This window comes from Callithrix jacchus, chromosome 14 (genome assembly GCF_049354715.1).
Source record: "Callithrix jacchus isolate 240 chromosome 14, calJac240_pri, whole genome shotgun sequence".
In the NCBI taxonomy this organism is placed as follows: Eukaryota; Metazoa; Chordata; class Mammalia; order Primates; family Cebidae; genus Callithrix; species Callithrix jacchus.
This window is the reverse complement of record NC_133515.1, coordinates 70,417,518-70,444,324: the sequence shown is the minus strand read 5'-3', so window position 1 is coordinate 70,444,324 and position 26,807 is coordinate 70,417,518. Positions and strand designations below refer to the sequence as shown.

The window sequence follows — 26,807 nt, the reverse complement described above, 5'->3', positions numbered from 1 at the left end:
TAGGTCAGGTTTTGCCCATTTTCTTAGAATCCAAAGCGATGAGGAATTATCACCAAGCTCTCTAATCTTCCATTAAGACGTCTCAAATAAAATGTAATCAGGGACAGGTGGGGTGGCCAATGCCTGTAACTCCAGCACTTTGAGAGGCCAAGGCAGGCGGATCACTTGAAGCCAGGCTTTCCAGAGCAGCCTAGCCAACATGGGGAAACTCTGTCTGTACTAAAAATAGGAAAAAATTAGCTGGGTGTGGTGGCACACGCCTGTAATCCCAGCTATTCAGGAGGCTGAGGCACGAGAATCGCTTGAGCCTGGGAGGCAGAGGTTGCAGTGAGCCAAGACTGTGCCACTGCACTACAGCCTAGGTGAGAGTGAGACACCATCTCCAAAAAAAAAAAAAGCAAACACCCTGTAAAGACTCTTATCTTCACTCATGTGAGTCACTGACAAGGCTTCCTACTTCCAGTCTATTCTCTGTTCTGTCAGAGTGATTCTTCTAAAATGCAAATCTGATTGCACCTACATTTTTCAATAACATCCTATTGCTTAAAAGGATGCAACTCAAACTTTTAGATATACAAAACTACCTATACATGATCCTGCCCTATTTGCCTCATCTTTGACCAGGTTATTTATTTATTTATTAATTATTGTGGAGACAAAGTCTCATTCTGTCACCTAGACTAGAGTGCCGTGGTGCGATACTGGCTCACTGCAACCTCTGCCTGTTGGGTTCAAGCGAATTTTCCTGCCTCAGCCTCCCAGGTAGCTGGAGTTACAAGCACACACCACCAGACCTGGCTGATTTTTATATTTTAGTAGAGACGGGGTTTCACCATGTTGGCCAAGCTGGTCTCGAATTCCTGACCTCAAATGATCCACCCGCCTCGGCCTCTCAAAGTGCTGGGACTATAGGTGTGAGCCACCACACCCAGCTATCTTTGACCATTTTTGCTCTTAATCAGAACCATGGTGTATAATTGTAGTGGTGCCCTCCTCAACTCTGAGCTTTTACACATGCTGCTCCCTCTGCCTAGTTTCTGTCCTTGTTATATGTTACCTCCTAAGAAGGGGAATTCTGACCATAGTAACCAAAGTAACTTCTCGGGGGTAACATTTAATCAAGACCTAAAGTAGGTGAAGGAACTAATCAAGTAGTGGTGAACAGGATTAAGGAATAGTACATAAAGGTCCTAAGATGGATGGGAAAGAATGTTCTTCAATCTGGGAGATGACCACTGAAGTCTACTCAAAGGGGGAAAGGGGCAGGAAATGAGAGAGGGGTGAGATCTTGTATGGCCTTAGGAGACATAATTAGGAGACTGGATTTTAGGTTTCTGTAATAAGTTTGGGAAGGTTTTGATTTGGGAAGTGACATGATTTCATTTATATCATAAGATCATTTTTCTGATGATATGGAAAATGGGTTGGAAAGGAACAAGAGGGAAAGCCAAGAGCCTGGTTAGGAGTCTTTACCAGTGGAGGATAACTAGAGTGATGATGGTAGAAAGATATGGACAGGTTCAATATATATTCCAGAGGTTAATGTGTTTCTGAAAACAGGTTAAACATGATGGTATACATAATTTGGGGTGTATAAACATTGTGGTAGGTTATAATTAGACCATCAAATTAATGATTTACTGAATATGAATTATTTGGATGAAACAAATTGATTAAACTAAAACAAGTAAGTAATAGACTTGGTGGTATGGAGACACAGCAAAGATCACAAAGCTGGATAGGAATACACTGTTAATAGATATGATGGCAGGATAACGAAATGAGAATAAAAAATCTTTCCCAGTGTTCTATACAGCAATGAAATACAGAAGAGCTGAGTTGGGGCTGGAGAAGTGAAGTTCAATTGTAGACAGTTTGTTTGGGAAGACAGTGAAATGTCCACGTGGAGATTGTTAGTTAAGCAGCAAAATACTGTGTAGCTCAGAAGGAATTTTGGGGATGACGACAGTAGTTGCTATGTTCTTTCAATCCATGGGCATGAATAAGATTACTGAGGAAGAAATTAAAGAGAGAAAAAGGAGCAGGACCAAGTCCTGAGAAACCTCTAAATTTAGAGGTCAAATGGAAGAAAAGTTTGAAAAGCAGACTGAGGATAATAAGCTTTTAAGGTAAGAGAAAAACCAGGAAAAGGTGCAGTCATAAAGCCCAAGAAGAAGAGTCTTCCAAGGAGGAAATGGTCATGTATGTCCAATCTGCTAAGAGGGCTTATTCAGGAGGACGAAAGGAAAACAACCTCTGGGTTAAAATATGTAACACCCTGGGGTGACAGTGAGACAGGTTTTAAGGAAGGAGTGGAAGCCAGACCCAAGCAGGTTAAAGAATAAATGGAATGTGAAGAAGTAACTGACAATGAAGTTGTACCTATAAGGTAGTCCTACTCTATGAATTATTATTAAAAAATTGTTGAAACTACCATTTTTTTTTCTTTCTGGCATTTCTGAGTTTTCCTTTACAGTTTTTATTTCCTCCTTTCATGACAATGTTTTGAACTTATTAGTTATAACTGGTGGTTCTTACAAGTCACAGATCATAGTGAAATCACAGATCATGGTGAAGAAGCTATCTGTCAACCAATCTACTGAAGAGCTTTTCAACCAGAAGAAGCTGATTTAAAAAAAAAAAAGTTACAAAAAAAAAAAATAGAAAAAAGAGATTATTGCAGGATCTGCTAATCTGTATTGTAGAACTAGGCAAATGACATGTTTATCCAAAGGATTTAGTCTTCTCTAATTATTCAATTTCCTTTTTGCATCTTCTTCAAATTATCACTATTAAAGATTTTGGGATTTTTTTTTTTTTTTTTTTGTGGCAGAGTCTCACTCTGTCGCCCAGGCCAGAGTGCAGTGGCACGATCTTGGCTCACTGCAAACTCTGCCTTCCGGGTGAAAGGGATCCTCCTGCCTCAGCCTCCTGAGTAGCTGGGATTATAGGCACACACTACCACACCCAGTTAGTTTTTGTATTTTTACTGGAGACGGGGTTTCACCATGTTGGTCAGGCTGGTTTTGAACTCCTGACCCAGTGACCTGTCCACTTCAGCCTCCCAAAGTGCTGGGATTACAGGCATGAGCCACTGTGCCTGGCTGGGAATTATTTTTGTAGGCAGAGCAGAGCAGGATGATGTGGAAGATAAATGTGACATCTGGATGGATACTAGTCTTTGAATATCACTAGCTGGTTTGTAAGTATAATGGAATAAATTCATCTTGCCATCTGGCTATGTAAAATGGAAAGCTAAGGTACCTGCCAATAAGAACTGCAGAACTGAATGAATTCAATAGGTTTAGATTAACAACACTTGATCACCAAACATTTCCAGTTTCTAAATACAGGTCCACTGTCAGTCAAGCTGTGAGTTTCAGAATTACCTGATAAACTTTAAAAAACGGATGTAGGGCCAGGCATGGTAGCTCACACCTGTAATCCCAGCACTTTGGGAGGCCAAGGTGGATGGATCTCCTGAAGTCAGGAGTTCGAGACCAGTCTGACCAACATGGTGAAACCCCGTCTTGACTCCATCTCAGAACAAACAAATGACAAAAACCCCAGAAACAAATAAAAACAGATCTGTAGGCCACAACCACAGAGATGTTCATTACACAACAGATGTGGGGTGAGATCCAGGAATTCGCATTTCTAAAAAGCTCTCCAGGATTTCTGATATACAGCTAAGCTGCAGAAGTTGATACTGAAGAGTCCCCAAACTTGTAGGCAATAATTTGTTGCTAAGGTATAAGACAGAAGTATAGAATCATGAAATTTTAGCACTTGGAAGACTTTTTAGAGAATGACAAGTTGAAACTCCCCCCCTTTTTTTTTAAAAAAAACAAGGTATCCCTCTGTCACCCAGGCTGAAGTGCAGTGGCACAATCTTGGCTCACTGCAGCCTCCTCCTCCCAGGCTCAAGCAATTCTTGCACCTCAGCCTTCCAACTAGCTGGGGCTACAGGTGTGCGCCACCATGCTCAGCTAATTGTTTGTCTTTTTGGTAGAGATGGGGTTTTGCCATGTTGCCAAGGCTGGTCTCAAATTCCTGAGCTCAGTGATCTGCTCGCCCTGGCCTCCCAAAGTTCTGGGATTACAGGCATGAGCCACTGTCCCTCGTCAGAACTCCCTGTCTTTTTCAGTCAGGAAAATCAGGAGTCCTGATGAGTTCAGTCACACCAATTGTGGTTAGATCTTTGGCCTTCTAGCATCCCCATTACACATGCTACTTTGTTTCTCAGTTAACTTATATAGGTAATAGGTCTTTATTTTAAGCAGATATATTTTAATTTACCTAAAAGCATTAACTACTTTTTCTACTTTATTGCACCCTATAAAAGTGGACACAGTTGGAACTCAGTGGATGCTTGCTGAAGAAAGAAAATGTGCATTCTTGTCTACAGGTGTTTTCACAGTTGCAGGAGTGTCTTTCTAAAGCTTCCCCAGGTCTCAGTCATCAAAAAAGATGAAGACCATGGCTTTTATATTACATCATTTCTCATAGAGGGAATGACTGATACATGACATGTGAAAGCAGGATTGCTTTCTCAGGTAAAGGAATTGCTGCAAGAGCTATTAATACTTGGAGTCACTGAGTCAGGTTAAAGTTTCCAGGGGGAATCTATAAAAGAGAAGATTTTTAGATGTATAGATTCCCACTGGAAATTCCTATTTTTTATTTTTATTTTTAAAAAACAGGGTATCCCTGGAAATCTATGGAAATCCCTGGAAATTTATGGAAATCTATAAATTTCCAGTGGGAATCTATAAATGAGAACTCAAAAGTTGCTTCAGGGACAAATGGAGGGCAACAAATAGTCAATCTTCTGTTTAGAATGTGAGCTAATATCACAGCTGTTACCCTCATGGTAATTCCTGCCTACTATTTATAAACTAAGAGTTAAGACAAAGTATGAGATGACAAAATGTTCTAAATACAATGCAAAATAAAATGACCTAAACGTCCAAAATTTAGTTCGATAGGTGAAACTTAAAACTTTATCTTTCTAAAGTAGAAAAGAGGTACAAAAAACACAAAAATGAAATAAATCGAAGATATAAAGAATTTCTAAATGAGTAAATAAAGAGTTGAAGTGCTAAACTAAAGCAAGACACTATGAAAAGGAAAACAATTTCAAAGACTAAAACATAAAGAGTAAAAGTCTAGGAAGACTAGGAGGCTAACATATAAAAAGTTAAAAGCAAAAGAAACACACACACAACACCCAAATAGGTATCAGCTAAGGACAAAAACTGAACAAAAATTAGAAAGAGTAAAATTAGATTAAAAAGATACTTTCCAAAATAAGAAGACTCTGCCCAAGTGTCCATCAATAGAAGAATGGATAAACAAAATGTGGCTTATACATACAATAGAATATTATTCAGCTTTAAAAAGAAATGAAGTTATGACACATGCTTCAACACAGATGAACTGAAAACATCATGCTAAGCCCCTAAATTGCATACTTTAAAATGGATAAAGTGGAAAACTTTGTGACCATATATTTTACCCAAAGAAAGTAGAAAGCCAAAACAGACTAAAAGAAAAATCAGTAAGCAACAAAACCGGAAAAATATTAAAATAAAAAATAAAATATTAAGATCATAAATATGTGAAAGTGTTGCAAGAATACCACCCCCAAATGTCATTAAGGAACCTAAGAAGTAAAAGGTAGGAGAGGGATGTCAAAGCAGCAGCAGCAGCACAGATAGACAATTTAATTTCAAGTAAGTAGGATGACCATATAATTTACCATCCTAACCAGGACACTTCTGAGAGGAAAGGGGACACTATTAATAAGTACACAGGGACAACAGGTGTAGACTGGGGCTGACCCAGGCAAAAGTGGATATGTGGTCACTCTCTACATAAGGGCAATCAGGTTCTCAAGGTTGATTCATGCCCACAGCTTGGGGTTTTGCCAGAAGTGCAATACTCTGACAGTGTCTTTCCGAATGACTCAAGTGGTTAAAAACGCAAGACTCTTTTTCATTTTTTTACAGAGAAATAAAACACAGTTCATAGCCTTTACTGAAGTTTACTGATTCGAGATTCATAAAGCAATTGTTATTAGCATATTATATTTTATTAAGAGCTGTAATTTAGTATTCTAGGAATTTTAGAAGGCTGAATTATACTTTGAAATGTACTGGCAGGCATACTAAGGAAGTCCTGAGGTGAAACATTTTTAAAAACCTATATTTTTATATATTGTATTAGAGCCTTATAAATATATCTTTTTTTTTTTTTTTTTTTTGACGGAGTCTCCCTCTGTTGCCCGGGCTGGAGTGCAGTGGCATGATCTCAACCCACTGCAACCTCTGCCTCCTGGGTTCAAGAGCTTCTCCTCCCTCGGCCTCCCAAGTAGCTGGGATTACAGGCGGTGCCAAAAAGCCTGGCTAATTTCTGTATTTTTAGTAGAGATGGGGTTTCACCATGCCATGTTGGCCCAGGCTGGTCTCGAACTCCTGGCTTCAGGTGATCTGCTTGCCTTCAGGTATCTGCTTGCATATACTCTTTTTATACTTATATTTGACAAGAGAGAATTGAGACTTGAAAATTTGAAAAATCAAGTTAGAATTACTGAGAAAATTAGTAGCTCTGACATTGTACCCATTCTTTATTTTTAAACTAAAATTAATCTTAATGACCTACAAATAGGTTAACTTAAACAGTCCATACCTTACATGAGAAGCTCCGACTTGGGATGTTTCTTGCTAACTCTGATATCTTGGGTTTATTCTGAAGATACTTGGTTAGGTGGTATTTTTTCAATTTTATTCTATTGTAATAATGATCAGCGAAGTTACAGTGATTCAAAGGCTGTTTCTGCATGCATTTTCCCAGGTGAGGAATACTATACTTCAAAACTTGGAGAAATAATTTGGTCTTCTGCTGCATGATATCAAAGTCCCTGGTTTATGCTCCCTTTGGGGCTGGCAGCACACAAATGATTTTATAGTTATGATTACAGAGTAGTGGGTTCTCAGAGTATCTAAGATCAGCAGTTCTCATTCCTCCATTTCAGGGCCATGCCCGGCTTGGGTTATGAATAACTTCAGACAGCTGATAACTTAGGCTAACTAAATCTAAAAACTTGTATAAGTTAAAGTTTCATTCAAATCATACTTCTTGGCAGATGTGACTTAAATGTCTCATTTGTAAAGTCAGTCCTATCAGGCTCAAACTATGCAGCACTGATTCTGGCACACAAAGGGGCAAACTAAAACAAAAAACAAGAAAAAAAAAAACAAAATAAAAATTTGCAAATAAGTATATAGACTTAATGGGATATCTCTGGAACTCAGGGCTGTGAAAGGCAAAATGCCTTTGGTATTACATAATTACGAACATGTGGGGATAAACTAGAAAAGCCTAATTATTTAATAAAGCTGGGGAGGAAAGACCACAATTATTGTTGAGTGTTGACTACGTGCCAGGTGCTTTTATCTTCTCTGTCTAACTTAAATTTTACATGGACTTGATAAAGTATTTATTACAATGCTCATTTTACAGGTTGCCAAACTGTGGCTGTGGGAGGTTTTAAGCAACTGTCCCAGGTCACTTGGACAGTAAGTTGTAGAGCAAAAAATCCAATTTGGTTTGGCTCCAAATATTGGACAAAATCAACTATGGATTTTTAACGTTAAAAAGGTATTTAGCACTTTAATTAAAGACAGCAAAAAACCCCTGCAAGATGTACAAATCAATGTGAGGCCATCTCCGGTTTATCAGGAGGTAGCTTTTATTAACCTTGAGAGCTAATAAGCAGTTGAGAGTCAGAAACACCTGGGTTGAGGTCTTAGCGCGCCCCCCCCCCCACTTAACTCTGTTTCTGGGCCTCAGTTTCTTCATGTGGAAAAATGAAATGACACCATTTACCTTGCTGGGTTGCTGTTGTAAAAATAAAATGAGAATTTATATTAAGACTATACAGTGCCTGGCACGTAGTGACCACTCAATAAATGGCAGCTGCTATTATTTACGACAGGAATAATCTAGGTATGTTGCACACTGCTGAAGGTGATTATGCGTCTTCCACAAAATGCCCCCAGTATCAAAGGTAGAATGCTGCGTCAAATTTACCATAACTCAGATTCGCTACGACGCCCCCGCCCCCCTTAATCCCTTTCCATGTCGCAGCAAAATAATGGGTGATTGGGGATAGGGGAGCAATAGCCGACATTAGTAAAAAAGAAAAAAAAAAAAGGACCCGAATAACAAAGGCCTGCAAAGGACCTACATCGCCGTGTCTCCACAGCCTTTATCCATCCATCTTTCATCCTAAAGACAGTATGCAAGGCTAGGATGGGGGTGGGGTAGATAAATGGGTGTTCCCGGGAGAACCTATTCGTTTTCCCCGTGCAACTCTCCATCCCAGGGTTGAGCGATTTGAATGCAACAGGGAGAGGGACCAGGTGACACGCACGCAGTGCTGGGACATGAGTCAAAAAGCGAGGACATGGAACTGAGGGGTGGGTGGCTGGGTTAGGGGAGGAAGGGGAGAAGGGAAGAGACCAGCACACCCTCCATACATACGCAAATTGAGAGAATGAGTCCGCCTCTGGACACAAACCAGTGAAGGCAGGCCGAAGAACCTGAAGCTCTCAGATAGAGCAGGTGTCACCGCAGGCACGTCCAGCCGAAGTCTGCGCTCCGCAGCCCACAGAACTACAACCTACCCAGAGCCGCCCAGAGCTGGTTTGCAGCACGCCGATCTACGTAACCCCAATCTAGCACTAGCAACAGGCAGATTTCGCCATATTTGTTGTGGTCAAGGATTTTTTTCTTAGCTTCCTGGGTTCTTTAGTCTCCAAAGATAAAAGACTCTTGGCTCTTTGCTAGTTTTCTGAGCTCGAGACGAAGCAGGGAAGGCTAAAACAGTGAGGGACAGCGTTCCAGTAGCCCTGCCACAGCTCTCTCACCCTCTGGTCCGCCCTCACTCAAGATGGCTACCAGCAAAATGGTGCAATGACGTGACACCGCTGCCCTGGTTGCCAAGGAGACGCGAGTACCGGAAATGCGGAATTCGGGGAGGGCTCGCACGCCTGGGCCGATGGAAGTGGGGGTGGGGTGGGGCGAGCGTCACAGGTCCTGACAGGGAAGAAGTTGGCAGGTCCTGGCAGGGGACGAGCTGCGGCGGGGGCACCTCCGGGTATGGAAGGCTCCAGTGAGATGGAGTCGCGAGTTGCCGACACTGGGGACTGCGAGACTGCGCGAGCAGCGGGGGAGGATCCGGCAATTGGCTGCACCGCTCGGGGGCCCGTAGTCTCGGCGCCCCTGGGAGCCGCCCGGTGGAAGCTCCTGCGGCAGGTAAGGGAGAACCTCCTCGCCTCACCTGTGCCTCCGGTCACTTACCTCTCTGGTACCCGGCGTGCGACCGGTGGCTGCTCTTTCTCCTTGGCAGCTCCGGGAGTTCCTTCTCAGTTTGCGGGAGCCACCTGCGAAGCGCCCCCTCGCTTCACCTAATCGTCCCGCCAAGAGGAGGAATCTTGTGAGGTTGAGTGAGGAGAGGGACAGCCAAGGCTGAGCTCCTGGGAAACTCAGATCGAAGTAGAAGAATCCCTTCTAGATATTTATTTGCGTCTGGGCGACTTTTCCCTTTCTCACCTGTCTCTGATGCTCCCGCCGCTCCCCACTGCTCTTTTCTTCTGTTTTGCCTCCTTCCCCAGCTTTCTTCTGGATTCGTAACTTCCAGCTGGTTCTCGTTACACATCTTCATCTGCACCCTCTTTTGCCCAGCGTGGTTGACTGTGCAGGGACTGAGACACCGCACGCGTTCCCTCGGCTGCTTCCGTGCAGCATAGGGTGCACGGAGTAGGAAGAGCTGCCCCCTTCTCTCACCGAGGTCTGAAAGTTAAATGGTTATCTTGTCGTTTGAGGGTATCAGCAAGATGCTCCGCGTCCAAGACGGGCTAGTCAGAGTGTGTTCGTTTGTTGAGTGATGGTATCTTCTAGTACTTCAAAGTTCCTGCTATTACTTACAACTTCACTCCTGTGCAAGCTTCACCGAAGTTCTGATTTATGATCACTGACATTCTTCGCAAACTGCTTGAAATGACGTCTGGTTATTGTTTTTACATCACTTTTATGCCTCTGCCTGAAGTTTTCTGCTGAACATTTTACTCAGAAGGACTTTTTTTTTTTTTTTTTTTGAGATGGAGTCTTGCTGTGTTGCCCAGGCTGGAGTGCAGTGGCGCCGTCTCGGCTCACTGCAACCTCCAGCTCCCAGGTTCAAGCGATTCTCCTGCCTTAGCCTCCTGAGTAGCTGGGACTACAGGCGCAGGCCACCACACCTGGCAATTTTTATATTTTTAGTACAGACGGAGTTTCTCCATGGTGGCCAGGATGGTCTTGAACTCCTGACCTAGTGATTCACCCGCCTGGGCCTCCCAAAATGCTGGGATTACAGGTGTGAGCCACCATGCCCGGCCGACATTTTTCCATTTCTGACAGTTGTATTTGGAAGTTTCCCAGCTATTGCCACTTTACTTGAGATTGTGCTTTTAGTATTTTGAGGGTTACTTTGTTTGCAGTTGCCTTGAGTCACCTTTTCATACGTGGTCTTTTCGTGCTGTTATAATGTAATGTTAAAGTTATGAGTTAAGTAGATCATCAGTAAATTAAGATGTATTTGCTGATGCATTGAGAGTCTTTCCAGAGCAGTGATGATCTGGTTTTGCTATTGTTACAAATGATATTTCAGGATAAGAAAATGTGGCTGGGCGTGGTGGCTCACACCTGTAATCCCAGCACTTTTGGAGGCCTAGGTGGGCAGATCACATGGTCACGAGATCGAGACCATCCTGGCCAACATGGTGAAACCCTGTCTCTACTGAAAATACAAAAATTAGCCGGGAGTGGTGGCGCGCACCTGTGGTCCCAGCTACTGGGAAGGCTGAGGTGGAAGAATCGCTTGAACCCAGGAGGCAGAGGTTGCAGTGAGCCGAGATTGCGCCACTGCATTCCAGCCTGAAGACAGAGCAAGACTCCATCTCAAAAAAAAGGAAGAAAAAAAATGCATGACCTCACATATCATCATAGGAAGTGTCTGTAATGAAGTGAACATCTGATTTTTTTTTTTTATTAGTGACCACTGAAATGGGATCTTGCATGAGCTGGAAAGAGTGGACTCAACACCCTCACCGCCATGTTTTTCTTTTGATACAGAGTCTCACTCTGTCGCCCAGGCTAGAGTGCATTGTCATGATCTCAGGTCACTGCAGCCTCTGCCTCTCAGGTTCAAGCAATTCTCCCTTATTCAGCCTTCCGAGTAGCTGGGATTATAAGCGCCCGCCACAGCGCCCAGCTAATTTTTGTATTTTTAGTAGAGACGGAGTTTTGCCATGTTGGCCAGGCTGGTCTCGAACTCCTGACCTTAGGTGATCCACCTGTCTCGGACTCCCAAAGTGCTGAGATTACAGGCATGAGCCACTGCACCTGTGACGCCCACCTCCCAATCCAGGTAAATGCAGTCCCGGTAAAAGTATCCTCCCACCTCAGCCTCCTGAGTAGTTGGGATTACAGGGGTATGCCATGATGCCTGGCTTTCAGTGAGTGATTCTTAGTATAGTAAAAACTCCAGCACTTAGGTTCATTCTAAATTGCGGTCTAAATGAGAACAGTGACAAGTTTCAGCTGCAGCTGTTATATGAAACTTTGGTATGCATCTGCCTGCTTAGAGTTTTTTTATCTTCTCTACTTGGTGAATGATTGCTCATTCTTCATACTTCAATTTCAAACTACTCTTCTGTGAAGCCACCCCTAATGTCTCTGGGCTAAGTTAGACTCTCAGTCTACTCTCCAGTGATCCCCTTATATTATTTTATGATTATGTGATCAGGGATCTCTTTCTTACTAGAATGGGCATTCTCCCTAGGAAAAGGCAATGCTTTATTAATTTACATCCTCTGCACCTAGCACAGGGCCTGGTTAATTGGTTTTTAGCAGGTGTTAAGTGTCTGTGGGAAGCCTGAGAGTAAGGACAGTCTTTAACTGGTGCACCTACTCCTTAGTGTATTTTTGTTGAGAAATGCCGAGGATATGATAAAATCTATTGCTAAGAAGAACAATGGCAAGGAAAACTTAGTCACCACCCCCGAGTGGAAAACTACTTGGGGCATTCTAAAAGTAGCAAAACAGTATATATCATATACTGGTTAAAACAATTCTTTAAGCATGACATATGTGACCCTGCACTCGTGGCTCCCTCATGGAGAATATTTTCTGGTTTGTCCTTGATCAGTGGTAAGCTGCCTACCTAGTTTATCTTGGTTCTATGAGAAAACACAGAACACCTGTGTTAATAATCATCTGTTCAGAAAGAATAAATACCTGGGTCAGAATCTGCTCCAGGCCCTCAGCCTAGGATGCTGTCAGCCCCCTGAGGCTCTCAGCTCGGAAGGCTGTTGGTCACTGAATAGTCCCACTTTGCTGTTCTATCTGGGTGTCTGCTTCTTAATGCCTTCAGTGCCGCCTGCGTCGGGACTTCTACGACCAAGCTGGTCTCAGTATATTTTATCAGTTAGCTATTGCTGAGTAAGAACCACAACATTACAGTGGCACACAACAATTAGTATTTATTTTGTTGGTGCATCTGGGGGTCACCTGGGAACTGACCGACATAGGCTGCAGTCACCTGGGTACCTCTGTGATGCACATGCAGTCCAAATATCTCTAATCTTTGGACTAGTGGGCTTAAGTCCTCATGGTGATAGCAGAGGTATAAGAGCAAGCCCAACCAGAGAAACACATTTTAAACCCCTGCTCACGTCATGTGTTGACTTCTTACTGACCAAAGTAAGATATTTGGCAAAGCCCAAAGTCAAGGGGCAGGGAAATACAACTCCTTCCTTGTAGGTGACAAAGAGAAAGTGAATCTTTTTCTATTATAATTTGATCGATCACATATATTAAACATTTTCTTTTTTTTTTTTTAATTTTTTATTGGATTTTAGGTTTTGGGGTACATGAGCAGAGCATGCAAGACAGTTGCGTAGGAACACACATGGCAGTGTGCTTTTCTTTCCTTCTCCCCTTCACCCACATTTGGCATTTCTCCCCAGGCTATCCCTCCCCACCTCCCCCTCCCACTGGCCCTCCCCTTTTCCCCCCAATAGACCCCAGTGTTTAGTACTCCCCTTTCTGTGTCCATGTGTTCTCATTTTTCATCACCCGCCTATGAGTGAGAATATGCGGTGTTTCATTTTCTGTTCTTGTGTCAGTTTGCTGAGGATGACGTTCTCCAGATTCATCCATGTCCCTACAAACGACACGAACTCATCATTTCTGATTGCTGCATAATATTCCATGGTGTATATGTGCCACATTTTTCCAATCCAGTCTATCATCAATGGGCATTTTGGTTGATTCCAGGTCTTTGCTATTGTAAACAGTGCTGCAATGAACATTCGTGTACATGTGTCCTTATAGTAGAACGATTTATAGTCTTTTGGATATATACCCAGTAATGGGATTGCTGGGTCAAATGGAATTTCTATTTCTAAGGCCTTGAGGAATCGCCACACTGTCTTCCACAATGGTTGAACTAATTTACACTCCCACCAACAGTGTAAAAGTGTTCCTTTTTCTCCACATCCTCTCCAGCATCTGTTGTCTCCAGATTTTTTAATGATCGCCATTCTAACTGGCATGAGATGGTATCTCAATGTGGTTTTGATTTGCATCTCTCTGATGACCAGTGACGATGAGCATTTTTTCATATGATTGTTGGCCTCATATATGTCTTCTTTCGTAAAGTGTCTGTTCATATCCTTTGCCCACTTTTGAATGGGCTTGTTTGTTTTTTTCCTGTAAATCCGTTTGAGTTCTTTGTAAATTCTGGATATCAGCCCTTTGTCAGATGGGTAAACTGTAAAAATTTTTTCCCATTCTGTTGGTTGCCGATCCACTCTAGTGACTGTTTCTTTTGCCGTGCAGAAGCTGTGGAGTTTCATTAGGTCCCATTTGTGTATTTTGGCTTTTGTTGCCAATGCTTTTGGTGTTTTGTTCATGAAGTCCTTGCCTACTCCTATGTCCTGGATAGTTTTGCCTAGATTTCCTTCTAAACATTTTCAAGCTCTTAGTCAATGTGTTTCAAATGAGTGAACCATTCTTACCTTATATGCATCTAGTACTGGAAAACTATAAAGGATGTAAGTAAGCAGTGCTAGGGATATGTGACTCCTTTTCTCTCGTGGGACATCTGTAGAACATCTGCTCTGCTTGTTTTTCCCTTACAATTCTGTCTTTCCATTACCTTGTAGGGCTTCAGTGCAGTTTTACTTTATGTTAACTGTTCGGTATTTTCTGTTCAGTATTTTTTGTTAATCAATGAGAGCTTGTAACGTTGCTCAGGTTGGCTCATGGCCTCGCCTTCTCAAGCGCCAGGACATCTGGCCGGAGCCACTGCAGCCCCCTCTGTTCAGTATTTTTGCAATTAACAATTGTGAGAGAAAACCTGGTTGACCTAGTTCATAATTTGGTTCCAGGTTACATGATAAGTTGCCAACATTTGAGTTAAGAGAGTACTTAAATTAGATGAGGTCTGGAAGTTTATGAATCAGTATCAGTAGAAGTTATGGATGTTGTTCTATTTTACCCTTTGTTCACTACATGTTGACAAAGATGGCCATTGGCAACTCCAGGCTTTCATATTTATCCAGCTAGTAATCCAGAAGAAATAACTCTTTTCCCCAACATCCAAATTATTTTCTCCTAGGGACTCTGATATCTGATAGGCCAAGGTTAGACCAATTGCTGTGTCCAGAATGGGGCACTTTGGCTAACCCAGGTCATCGCCCACCCTGTGGCAGATAAGGTAACAACCTCACTAGAATTACACAGAGTGAGGGAGGAGCAGTTCCTAAAAGGAAGCCACACAGGGCAGATGAAAAAGTAGCAATGACTGTTCAACACATATTCACAAACCACCTATCTAATGAAAAATCTTGCCTATAGGTATAATATTTGGCTGAAGAATCTGATTATGGAATATTTCACAGTACAATTTATATTAAAGCAGGATGCTTTTGGCTAATTGAAAAAGTTGGTTAAGAGGTGAATTGTAATAAAGAAGTTATTTTCTGAGTGTCAGATCTTTCTAGATATTTATAATTCTTCAAATGTTTATAGTTAGCTTCTAATACCTAAATTGATAGTAAATTTTTAAGCAACTTACCTTTATCTTTCTAAAACATTCAACTTGGCTTTTAGGAAAGCGACAACTCTCTTTTAGCTGTATGTTATTAGTTTTGTAATATTTAATTAATAACAAGTTAAATATTTAATTGAGGAAAATTTAATTTGTTATTTTGAAGAACAAGTGGTATGAAAGGTTTTGAAGTGGCACAGTTAACTTGGCAAGCATGCAACTTGACAATGGCATCAGATGCATCTAAACCTTGCTCCAGTCCTAGGTCTACCACTTACTGTGTGCTCTTCACCAATCTACATCAAGCATTTAGATTGTTATAGAATGTATTTTTGTTTCACTTTTATTCTTGACTTTGTTTTGTATTCTTACCTTTGCTTTCTCTTTTTCTCATCCACTTCATAAATATTATCTTGTGGTATTGTGCATCTTTTTAAGCCATCTTAAATCCTTGTGGTAACAGGTGTGATATAAGTCTTCTGTAAGCTGTGGGAATTTGGACAGATTTTTACTTTTCTAGCCTCAGTTTTCTCTTCACTTAATGGGAGCGATACCACATACTTTGGAAGATTGTTTTGAGGATTTGAGATAATATTTGTAAAATGCTTAGCTTGGAATCTGCCACATCATAGAGTCACAATAAATAGTAGCTATTACTATTACTATTATTATTTTTTGAGACAGAGTCTCACTCCATCACCCAGGCTGGAGTGCAGTGGTGTGATCTCAGCTCACTGCAACCTCCATGTCCTGGGTTCAAACAATTCTCATGCCTTAGTCTGAGTAGCTGGGACTATAAGTGCATGCCGCCATGACTGGGTAATTTTTGTATTTTTCTTTGGTAAGGATGGGGTTTTGCCATGTTGTCCAGGCTCATCTTGAACTCCTGAGCTCAAGCAATCTGCCCACCTTAGCCTTCCAAAGTGTTGGGAGTACAGGTGTGAGCCACCGTGCCCAGCCTGTTGCTGTGTCTTCAAAATGGGAAACAATATAGCTTCTGCAGGTAAACGATAAGGTTGTCTGGTTTCTACTTGCATCCTTGAGCATAGATTCATATATGTGTTGCTACAAATGGAAAATTCCATACTTGACCTCTTGTGACAAGTTGCAAGTCAAAACTTTACATGTAAAATTATATAACATTATCTTCAGGCTATGTGTATAAGGTATATATAAAAAATAAATGAATTTCATATTTAGACTTGGGTCCCATTCCAAGCCTTTTCTTTGTTTTGCAAATATTCCCAAATCCATACAAATCCAAAGTCTGATTTGTATGGATTTGGGAATATTTGCAAAACATTTTTGGTTCCAAACATTTTGGATAAGGGTTACTCAATCTATATTGCAATCTCCTCTCTGGCAGATACAAGACTAGCTGCCTATTGTAATCTAGAAGCTAAATGAAGAAAAGGAATATTGATCAGAATGAAGAGCCTCTTATACCACTTTAAGCTATACTTGATGTTTAAGGTCAGAACTGTTACTCATCTTCTCTAGCAATTTACCTATCAAAGTTCCATTGTAGGGAAGTGTAGTTGCCTGGTGATGATGTGATGTAATCAGGGCATCTAGCTACTCTTCTAAAAGATTTTCAAACAGTACTTCTGTGTCTAGCCTTACTCCTCTATCCAACTGCTACATCTAGTCTTCATAAGTGTTTCTGTATAGTTATGATCAGTTTAGTTCATTCTGGAGTAAACGTTTCAAGTTAATAAATGAGTCCTTGATTTCCATTGTGTTCAGTTGCATACATTGTTTACGTGATGGGTTTAGGGACCCTAGGACTTGATGTGTTTTTTTTCCTTCTTCTGATGCTTAATCTTTTGACATGAACTTATTTAGTATAGCGTTGATATTTGATTAAATAGCTCATTAACTTACTTAGGGGAATGAGAAAATGCCTTGACTAATTCCTTTGCCCCAGATAATTTCATTTGAATATCGTTTAATTATGTAACATGTGTATTTGAAGGAGGTCTTCTAAAAGTGGTAGATGATAAGGTTATAACTTGATGGGAGATTTGAGTATTCTCTCAATTCATAAAACTACAAATATTATTGATGGCCTTAAAATAACTGAATCTTCCTTTTTAAAGAAACGTCAAAAGTAATTTGACTTGATCTCCTATTGTAATTACTTTTATCTAACATGGATTATATAAATGTCTTATTCTGAATATGTTGCCTTTTACCTTCATTGAGTATTAGCTTGTCATATTGTAGATCTTGTAGATCATGCAGATCATACTAAACTATGAAAGCCCCTTCCAGTATTATACACATAATGACTTAAATTATTTTTTACATTAGTGGTTTATGGTGCCATTACCTTGACATCAGAGTAATTTAGACTATAAAAAGGTACTTACTTTTGGAGTTTAACTGGGCAAGATTGAAAATAATTTATAATATCTACATTTTATATTTTTTTGAATTTAATACTTTGTTTTTTTTTCTTAAGGGTAAGCTCTGTTGAGTAGTTTGTTTTTCTTCCTGTTGACCATAGTTGACAGATAATAATAAGACTTTGTATTTTTTTTTTTTTTAAACAGAGTCTTGCTCTGTTGCCCAGGCTGGAGTGCACTAGTGTGATCTGGCTCAAGCAATTCTTGTGGCTCCGGTGCCTTCCGCCTCCCAGGCTCAAGCAATTCTTGTGCCTTAGCCTCCAAAGAAGCTGGGATTACAGGTGCACGCCATGTACTGCCTAATTTTTGTATTTTTAGTAGAGATGAGGTTTCACCATGTTGGCCAGGCTGGTATTGAACTCCTGGTCTCAAGCAATCTACCCAGCTTTGCCTCTGAAAGTGCTGGGATTACAGATGTGAGCCACCCTGCCTGGCCATGACTCTGTTTTTGATTAAGGCTTTTAAACAATTAAAAATAAATAAATAAAACCTTCAAAGAGAGGCTGCCTTTTCTGATCTTCCATTTAAAAAACTAACCTTCTAAAACTTCTACATAGTATATAAAATTTAAACATGTTTTTCCTATGAGATATATTCATACTGATACATTTTCTTGCTTGTTTTGACCTCGGTTTGCCCTTATACACATAAGAATTATGCGTCATTGGAATAAGAGTTCCTTTTTAGAAAATAGAAACCACTCTAGCTACTTTAAGCAGAAAGGGGCTTAATGTAGTGAATTAAGTGCTGACAAAATCATTGGAGAAACAGGCTAAGAATGAATCCCAGAACAACAGAGTCCCAGAACAGTATAAAGCTGGAGCTGGCCAGTCAAGAGAAATACTACCTTTACCACAATGAAGAACCTGAAGCTGTCTCCAGGGTCACATCACTTTAGCTGTGATCTCTGATGATCAGAAGCTGTGCCATAACTATAGATTCTTAGAGGCATACCCTCTTCTGGATCTGTACCAGCAGAGGTGATGCCATTTGTACTTCCCTTTCACTCTCCATTAAATTAGAGAGTCAACACTGGGACCTCTGTTAAAGCTGCTTCAGAAAAATCAAGTATTTTTACAACTATTCTAACCAACACAAGTTGGTGAATTATAGTTAACACCATCTTTCCTTCTTTCACATCTCATGTTAGTGTGGCTGATGGTTAAACCAAAATCACATCTGAAGCTCTGGCTGCTAAGGATTCAGGGAAATACAGTTTCTAGCTTTCCAGCTATATAAAATAGAAAGATATCTTGGAAGCTGGAATGGATAGGTGATGCCTGTTTATCATAGTCTCTGCAAGCAGAGGTGTTAAAAATTTAGGGTCCATAGTTAGGCAACCTGGATTTTAACTTTGGCTTTACCTCTTACAAGCTGTCTGTCGGGCAAATTGCTTAACTGCCCTGTGTTCTAGTTATTTCACATCATGGGTATCTATCCCATGGTGTTGTTTGAGTTTTTGTTTGTTTGTTTGTTTGAGACAGTCTTGCTCTGTCACCTAGGCTGGCATGTAGTGGTGCAACCTCTGCCTTCCACGTTCAAGCAATTCTCCTGCCTCAGCCATCCGAGTAGCTGGGATTACAGGCATGCGCCACCACACCCAGCTGATTTTCTTGTATTTTTAGTAGAGGTGGGGTTTCACCATATTGGTTAGGCTGGTCTTGAACTCCTGACCTTGTGATCCGCCCACCTTGGCCTCCCAGAGTGCTGGGATTACAGGTGTGAGCCACCGCGCCTGGCTGGCTTCAACAATTTTTAACTCATGAACAACTGTGTTTAATCTCACTTCTCCCCATGTCCCACCATTATTTTGAAGCAACTCTCAGATGTCATTTTTTTCTTTAAATATTTCATTATGAACTTATAAAAATGACATTAAGAAAAATCACAATACCATGAAATAGCTGATCAGTTTTCAAATTTTTCTCATTTTTTCATAACTTTTCTTTATAATTTGATTATTTTGGAACAGGATCCAAATAAGATCCACACATTATTATTAATTTATATGTCCCACACTTAAAAACCTGGCTTTCAGCAATACCAGCAAAATTATTCATTACACGAAAACATACATACCTTGAATGCTCGAAATAATATATCTCCCCATTCCTAGATAAGCTTTGAAATTCAGCTTTTCTCTTCTTGCTCCATAGGCTGTTACAGGTGCAGCTTATCTTCTCAGTTCTTTCTTTTAGAATTGACAAATATCCCCAGGAGAAAAGTGGTTGGAAAAGTCAGAGTAACTTCTCTAGGTTTTCTCCTTTTAAAGGTATCAGACTGGGGGCTGGGTGCTGTGGCTCATATCTGTAATCCCAGCACTTTAGGAGGCCAAGGTTGGAGATCACTTGAGGCCTGGAGTTTGAGTCCAGCCTGGGTAACATAGGGAGACCCCATCTCCACAAAAAATTTAAAAAATTAGCCAGATGTGGTGGTGCATATTTGTAGTTCTAGGGAGCCTGAGGTAAGAGGATCACCTGAACCCAGCTGGGTGTCAGGCTGGGTGACAGTGAGGCTGGGTGACAGAGTAAGATCCTGTCTCAAAAAAAAAAAAAAGATATGATACTTGTAAATCTTCACTATCTTTGCTCTCTGATGTCTTCAAGTATTGTTTTAAAATATTTTGTTCATCTTTTGTAGTTATTTGAGTAGGAGATATGTCTGAATTATCTAATCTTTAATTATTGGAAGGGAAAGTCCCCTTCCCATTTAAATTTTGAACATTTTGAACACTTATTGTTTATATAACATGACTGCAATATTTGGTTTTATTTTAAAGGTTCTGAAGCAAAAACACCTGGATGATTGTCTGCGACATGTATCTGTAAGAAGATTTGAATCATTTAATCTGTTTTCAGTAACAGAAGCCAAAAAAAGGGAAACTGAAGAGGAGGTTGGTGCATGGGTCCAATATACAAGCATCTTCTATCCTGAATACAGTATCTCCTTAAGGTAACCATCATTCTAGATAAGATTTGTAAAAACTAGATTTCTCTTGGCTAAGAAAAACAATCTAATAAGAATCTCATTATTTATTCTATTGAGTTTATGGGCAATCTTTATCAGAACTTAGGTTTTACAACTTGTTTTAGAAAATTCTGTTGTTTTAACTGGGTCTTGCTGTATTGTCAGATTAAAGAAAAAAATTCTTAGGAATGTAGTGGCATTTGAAGATAAGGTAGTTGCAAATCAAAGGGTTCATTTAACATTCTGTTATACCGTTTGATTATGACAAAAAGTCATGTTTTGAGGCAAAGAAGGCTGAAAGTGAAAACAGAATTTTTCCAAACTACCCTTCAAGTGGTAATCTGAAAAACCAAGCTTTGGTAGTTTTTCCTTTTTTTTTTTTTTTAATATTACTTTCAGAATCGAATCAATCTTAAGACTGAAGGAGAAAATTCAGCGGAAAACACTGATATTGTAAGAAGCATATGGACTGTTCTGACTTTTAAAATCATTTGAAAAGAGACAAGAGAGTTGCAGATTGAAGTAACAAGATACCATTTTACTGAATTAATTTTCTCTCACAGTTACATTCTAGCATGTTGCAATATTACTGTAGGTGTTTGATTTTATAAAATCTGCCTTTTCTGACAGGATTTCACATTTTGAAAGCGAGGGAGGAGCACATTTACAGTAACTGTAAGAAGAGCAAAAAACATTTTAAGTGGAAATGTGACTGAATAAGGTTTAGGTGAGGCTAGGAATAATTTTAAGGAAAAAATTTTCACAAAGGATATCTATTTATAGTATATGTTTCTTGAGCTATTTTAGTTTAGAATATCTAAGCTTTAAAAGAAATCATAATAGTTAAAAATTTGGGATTTGGATAAAAATTAACTAGGGTGGGCAGAAAAGAACAATTAGAATCTGGTTTTATAATATTACTGAAAATGCTGGCTGGGTTCAGTGGCTCATGCTTGTAATTCCAGCACTTCAGGAGTGCAAGGCGGGTGGATCACTTGGCCCTAGGAGTTCAAGACCAGCCTAGGCAACATGGCAAAACCCATCTCTACAAAAAATACAAAAATTAACTGGTCATGGCAGCATGTGCCTATAGTCTTAGCTACTCTAGAGGCTGAGCTGAGAAGACTGAATAAGCCCCAGAGACTGAGCCTGTTGTGAGCTGTGATTATGCCACTGCACCCCAGCCTGGGTGACAGAGTAAGACTCTGCCTCAAAAACAAACAAAAAACACAAAAACAAAAATAAAAGTAAAGAAAATGCCAAATAAAAGATACGAACTTACAGATTTTTGGGTGTACCTGTGCATTCATTATGAGATTCTAATTAGAATACCCTGACTGCCTTGAGTTCTGATAATCAGTTTTGTACTTAGTTAGAAAGGAAAGAAAAGTGCAGTATATGCTAGTATATATTTACTCTGTGTCAGGTACAGAGCTAGGTGCTTTGATGTATGCCGTTTCAAGTGAACCTTACAATAACTGTGTGAAGCAGGAATGGAAATGATTAAACAGTTAGAAGGAAATTAAAGACAAGGAAGGACAGAGTGATACAGTAAGGGTCTTTAGGTATAAAGTTCTAAAACTTATCTTCTACATCCAGTGGTGAAAAGACAATAAATATAAATTGTAGCAAGAACAATTTCCTGACATCTCCAAGGCCCTGGTAAGGGTTAGCCAGTGAGAATGTGAAATATTCTCTTCTTGAGATCTTTCAAAGTAGGTCATGGTTATACCCCCGTGGGGATGATCCTCATGTAGTACGATCCAGAGCCCAGGCCTTAGAGTAACCTGGGACTCCTCTCCAACAGCATTGTTCTTTGTTATATATCTTCTTGTGATATATTCATTTTTGAAAGAATAAATGTATGTCTATATAATTATGACATTGAATTGGAAAAAAGACAGGTGATTGAGCTAAAATTTTGGCTTCATTGGCTGCCAAGATTTTTTTCTTTTTTTTCAAATTAGTTAGTATCTCTCCACATTAGTGCAAAAATAACAGTACTTTGGGAGGCTGAAGCAAGAGGATCACTTGAGGCCAGGAGTTCAAGACTACCTTTGGCAACATAGGGAGACCCTGTCTCTACAAAAAAATTTAAAAATTAGCTAGGGGTTGTGGTATGTGTTTGTAGTCCCAGGACTCAGGAGGCTGAGGCAAGAGAATCCTTAGCGCCTAGGATTTCAAGTCTGCAGTGAGCCATGATCATGCCACTGCATTCCACTTTGGGCAATAGAGCAAGACCCCCTTTAGGGATTACAGGCTTGGGATACCATGCCTGGCCAGGGTTTGTGTTTTTGTTTGTTTGTTTTTACTATTACTTGTAATCACCCAAAGCGGTTGTTTCACAGTAGTTTTGAAGTGGAGTACTCTCTTCTTCCTCTATATTTTTTAAGTTTGTTTAATCAGCAGTAATGATGATTGAAAAAAGTGATGAATAGTGTTAAAATCAAACCAATAAATATTTCATAGCACCTTCTATATCTATAAACAGAAATAAATGTAAATAATAATATGCTCAAGGAGCTGAAATATATTAAAGTTAAATTATTAAAATAAATAAGGAAGGTTAACTATCCAGTGTAAGAACTCTAACCAGGCCATGCGTAACTACTTTCGAAATGAGTAGAATACTCACACTTAACAGAAGTTTAGAGGTAGGAGTGATTTTTGGAAATGATTTTTAAAAAACTAGATCTGGAAGTATTTGAAAGTTCTGGGAGAAGGGATACCCAGATGGCAAAGGTACTAGAAAATACACAGGGTGAGAAAGAGCAAGACAGAATCATCAGAGGCAACTGAGAAGGACATTGCAATCTTTAGCTGGAGGAATGATTATCAGTATATATTATATGGCGGATCTGCTCCAGCTTCTTCTTTTTTTTTTTTTTTTTTTGAGATAGAGTCTCAATCCTTCTCCCGTGCTGGAGTGCAGTGGCCCAGTCTTGGCTCACTGCAACCTTTACCTCCTGGGTTCAAGCGACTCTCCTGCCTCAGTCTCTTGAGTAGCTGAGATTACAGGTATGTGCCACCACACCTGGCTAATTTTTTGTATGTTTAGTAGAGACGGGGTTGCACCGTGTTGGCCAGGCTGGTTTTGAACTGATCTCAAGTGATCCACCTGCCTCAGCCTCACAAAGTGCTGGGATTACAGGTGTGAGCCACTACACCTAGCCTGCTCCAGGTTCTACTAAGGGGCTAAGCATTGGAGTTGTTGGGCTGGGCACAGTGGCTCATACCTGTAATTTCAGCACTTTGGGAGGCCTTGAAGGGTGGATCACTTGAGCCTAGGAGTTCAAGACCAGCCTGGACAAGATGCTGAAACTCTGTATCTATTAAAAATACAAAAAAAAATTACCTGGACATGGTGGTGCACACCTGTAATTCTAGTTACTCGGTGTCTAACACGTGAGAATTGCTTGAACCTGGGAGGTGGAGTTTGCAGTGAGCCGAGATTGCAGCACTGAACTCCAGCCTGGGTGAGAGAGTGAGACTCTGTCTCAAAAAGAATAAAAAAGATACTGGGGTTGTTACAAGTTTCTCACAAATCATAATGGTAAACCCCATTTTCACTTTCTCAGTTCTTAGCACCTAAGATCACCCGCTACAACTTAACAGAGATAACATGCGCAGGATGATCAGTACTTGTTATCAATACTTATTAGCTTTGTTTATCTTAAACTTTTGCTACCCATTAATTTCTGTCTCCTTAAAGTTTTATTAGGGTTGAAATGAATACCTCCAAGAGGGTTAATACCTAGGTATTTGTGAATTCAAAATACCTAGTTGTATTTTGTTTATATTATTAGAAGGTAAATAAGCAATGTCCTTAATAAAAACTTTGACCATTATTTTATGGCAGCCTTATATGATGATACTTAAAATGAAGGAATAAAGATTTTCCCTTAGTGACTTTTCATCTGAAGCTAAAGTTTGAATAATATAAAAGTTAGGTTACAAAATTCCCAAGGTTTGTTGTGTTTTGTATACCTATGGATGGTTGACTCTTTGTTTCAAAAGTTGATGTGTCGAAAGTTATGATATGAAAATCCAGGGTATGGCTCCTGGATTTTGTTCCTTGACAAAATATTCTTGCCTTTCTGGTACTTTCTTTCTCTTTTTTGAGAGGGTCTCACTCTATTGCCCAGGCTGGAGTGCAGTGGCAGGATCACAGCTCACTGAAGCCTTGACCACCCAGGCTTAAGCAATCCTCCTGCCTCAGTCTCCCAGGTAGCTAGGACTACAGGTGCATGCCACCATGCCCCGCTAATTTTTGTATTTTTTGTAGAGATGGGATTTTACCATGTTGCCCTGGATGGTTTTGAACTTTTGGGGTTAAGGGATCTGCCTGCCTTGACCTCCAGTAGTGCTGGGATTACAGACGTGAGCCACTATGCCTGGCCTCTGGTACTTGATTTCTTAGAACTTTATGGAAGAGGCTCTTGTTTTTCGGTAGATGAAAGTATATAAACTAAGAGATACCAGGAGATGTTATACTAAAATTCTTTAATTAAAATTCCTTTTCCCTGTCTCGTAAACTGTAATCTATTGTTATATAAAGCATGCTGTGTAGATATAAGAAATTGTCCTATCCCCCATATTTCAACTTACTTTCAGCACAGCAGGAATTTGTATATTCTGGAAGCTTTAAATTACTTCCATTATATTTGGAACCATAGAAGTGCCTGAGTTATTCATTTATAAGTGTATACATGTCTTAGGTATAGAAAAAGCTGAGCGGCCTGAACTGTCCTTCTTTGTTTGAATAAGACTACTGTTGCTATGGTAATTGCTGAATTAGAAGGCTAGAACTCTTGATTTTGGCTTGTCCTGGGAACTTAGAATGGGCAAGAAGTCAAGAATGGCTTTGTCTTTAACTGTGTTGCATCTTTCTGTTGTAACAAATGCACTACACCGAGATCATACATTCCATCTCTAGGGAAAGAAAAAGACAAACCAAACCCCCACCTCATGATTTTAGTTATATAGCTTGTGAATGTTCAGCAAATAAAAACTAGTGATGAGATGGTTTGCTTATGAAATTAGATGTATGGCAGATTATTCTTGTATGTGTGGTATATCATAGGTACTTGTTTAGAGCTATGGCAAGGCTGTCTTAGATGGCAAGGCTGGCATCTAAGACAAATATGAATGCTGCATCTATATTTAAAAGCATAGTTTTTATGTTAGTAGTGATATTAACAGTAGAGGTGAGTATTATTAATAAAACAGTATTTTTAGGACCTTTAAAATATGGTCAATAGTTTTCAGAAAACTGAGTTCCATTGTGTCACATTTTCATGCATCTTAAATCATAGATATGGGCCATTATAACTTAGTTTTCTAATTAGTTTTAAATTCCATCACAATTTTTTATGTAGTGTGCTTACATATAAATATACTGTTTCAGTACATTGAAATGTTCCCTTGAACATCTTCCAAATTCCAATATAGTACATGTAGAAACCATCTAATAATTTTCTAAAACGCATAGATATAAGACTGGAAAACATCTCTTTAGCTATTTATTTAAAAAATTTTTAATTTTTAACTACTTGTTTTTGAAAGCACTCCAACGCATCTAGAATTAAGTTTTTAAAATCTTTTTCTTCTGAAAACCTCTCCTCTTTGCTCTTCTGCAACTGTTTAGGACCCATTCCACTCTCTGGCTTATTTTGTATTTTGGATCAATTTTCTTTTACTCACAATACAATTTACATAACAAAATTTGCTATTTTAATCACTTTAAAGTATGCAATTCAGTGGTTTTTGCAATGTTGTACAGCCTTCACCACTATTCCAGAATTTTTCATTTCCCTGAAAAGAAACCCCATATACATTGGTAGCAACTCCCCATCCTCCCTCTTCCCCTAGTCCTGGCAACCAGTAATTGACTTTCTGGCTCTATGTATTGTCTGTTCTGGATACTTTATGTAAATAGAATCCTACAATATGCAGCTCTTTATGCCTGTCTTCTTTCACTGAGCACAATATTTTTAAATTTTAAGATTCATCCATGTAGAAAATAAAAATTAAAGCTCTTAAAGCTTTTCTCTTAGTTCATCAAAAATAACACCTTCTTCAAAAGTTAATTTACTCTAGACCCTTGGCTAATACTGCTGAGTAAGTAATAAATAAGTGTATCCAGTGTTCTTAGTTCTTACACTTTAACCTAGATGTTTGCCCTGGCATGCCTGAACAAGCCCAGGCAAGCCTTAGATCATAGTTTCCTCCCCCTCTTTATTTGGAAGTGTTTTTGCCTTTTTTTAGCATTC

General features: G+C 39.8%; 2 protein-coding genes and 1 long non-coding RNA gene across 23 annotated transcripts in view; 1 reads left to right on the top strand and 2 right to left on the bottom strand.

Annotated features, from left to right (window-relative positions):
• Positions 1 to 9,784, bottom strand: part of PREPL (prolyl endopeptidase like) — a 56,002-nt gene extending 46,218 nt beyond the window's left edge. For 4 of the 20 annotated variants that reach the window (XM_008980751.5, XM_035272658.2, XM_078349418.1 and 1 more), the window contains exons 1-2: positions 8,548 to 8,683; positions 6,691 to 7,231 (exon numbers count right to left, since the gene is read on the bottom strand). In XM_008980751.5, the coding sequence (XP_008978999.1) occupies positions 6,691 to 6,909 (219 nt within the window). In that variant the 5' untranslated portion in view covers positions 6,910 to 7,231; positions 8,548 to 8,683. Of the gene's footprint in view, positions 1 to 6,690; positions 7,232 to 8,547; positions 8,684 to 9,618 lie in introns of those variants that run through there. The other 16 variants (XM_008980755.5, XM_078349425.1, XM_078349422.1 and 13 more) reach the window with 5 other exon arrangements.
• CAMKMT (calmodulin-lysine N-methyltransferase) overlaps positions 9,084 to 26,807 on the top strand; it is a 569,210-nt gene continuing 551,486 nt past the window's right edge. For both annotated transcript variants that reach the window (XR_013526635.1, XM_002757801.6), the window contains exons 1-2: positions 9,084 to 9,321; positions 20,348 to 20,520. Coding sequence is in view for 1 of the 2 variants with exons in the window: in XM_002757801.6 (XP_002757847.1) it covers positions 9,166 to 9,321; positions 20,348 to 20,520 (329 nt within the window). In the remaining variant the exon portion in view is untranslated. The remainder of the gene's footprint in view (positions 9,322 to 20,347; positions 20,521 to 26,807) is intronic.
• Positions 15,420 to 25,357, bottom strand: LOC144579312 (uncharacterized). The gene is made up of 3 exons (XR_013526638.1): positions 25,144 to 25,357; positions 19,648 to 19,759; positions 15,420 to 15,646 (listed from the first exon to the last, which is right to left on the bottom strand). It is a non-coding gene; the product is annotated as an uncharacterized LOC144579312 (long non-coding RNA).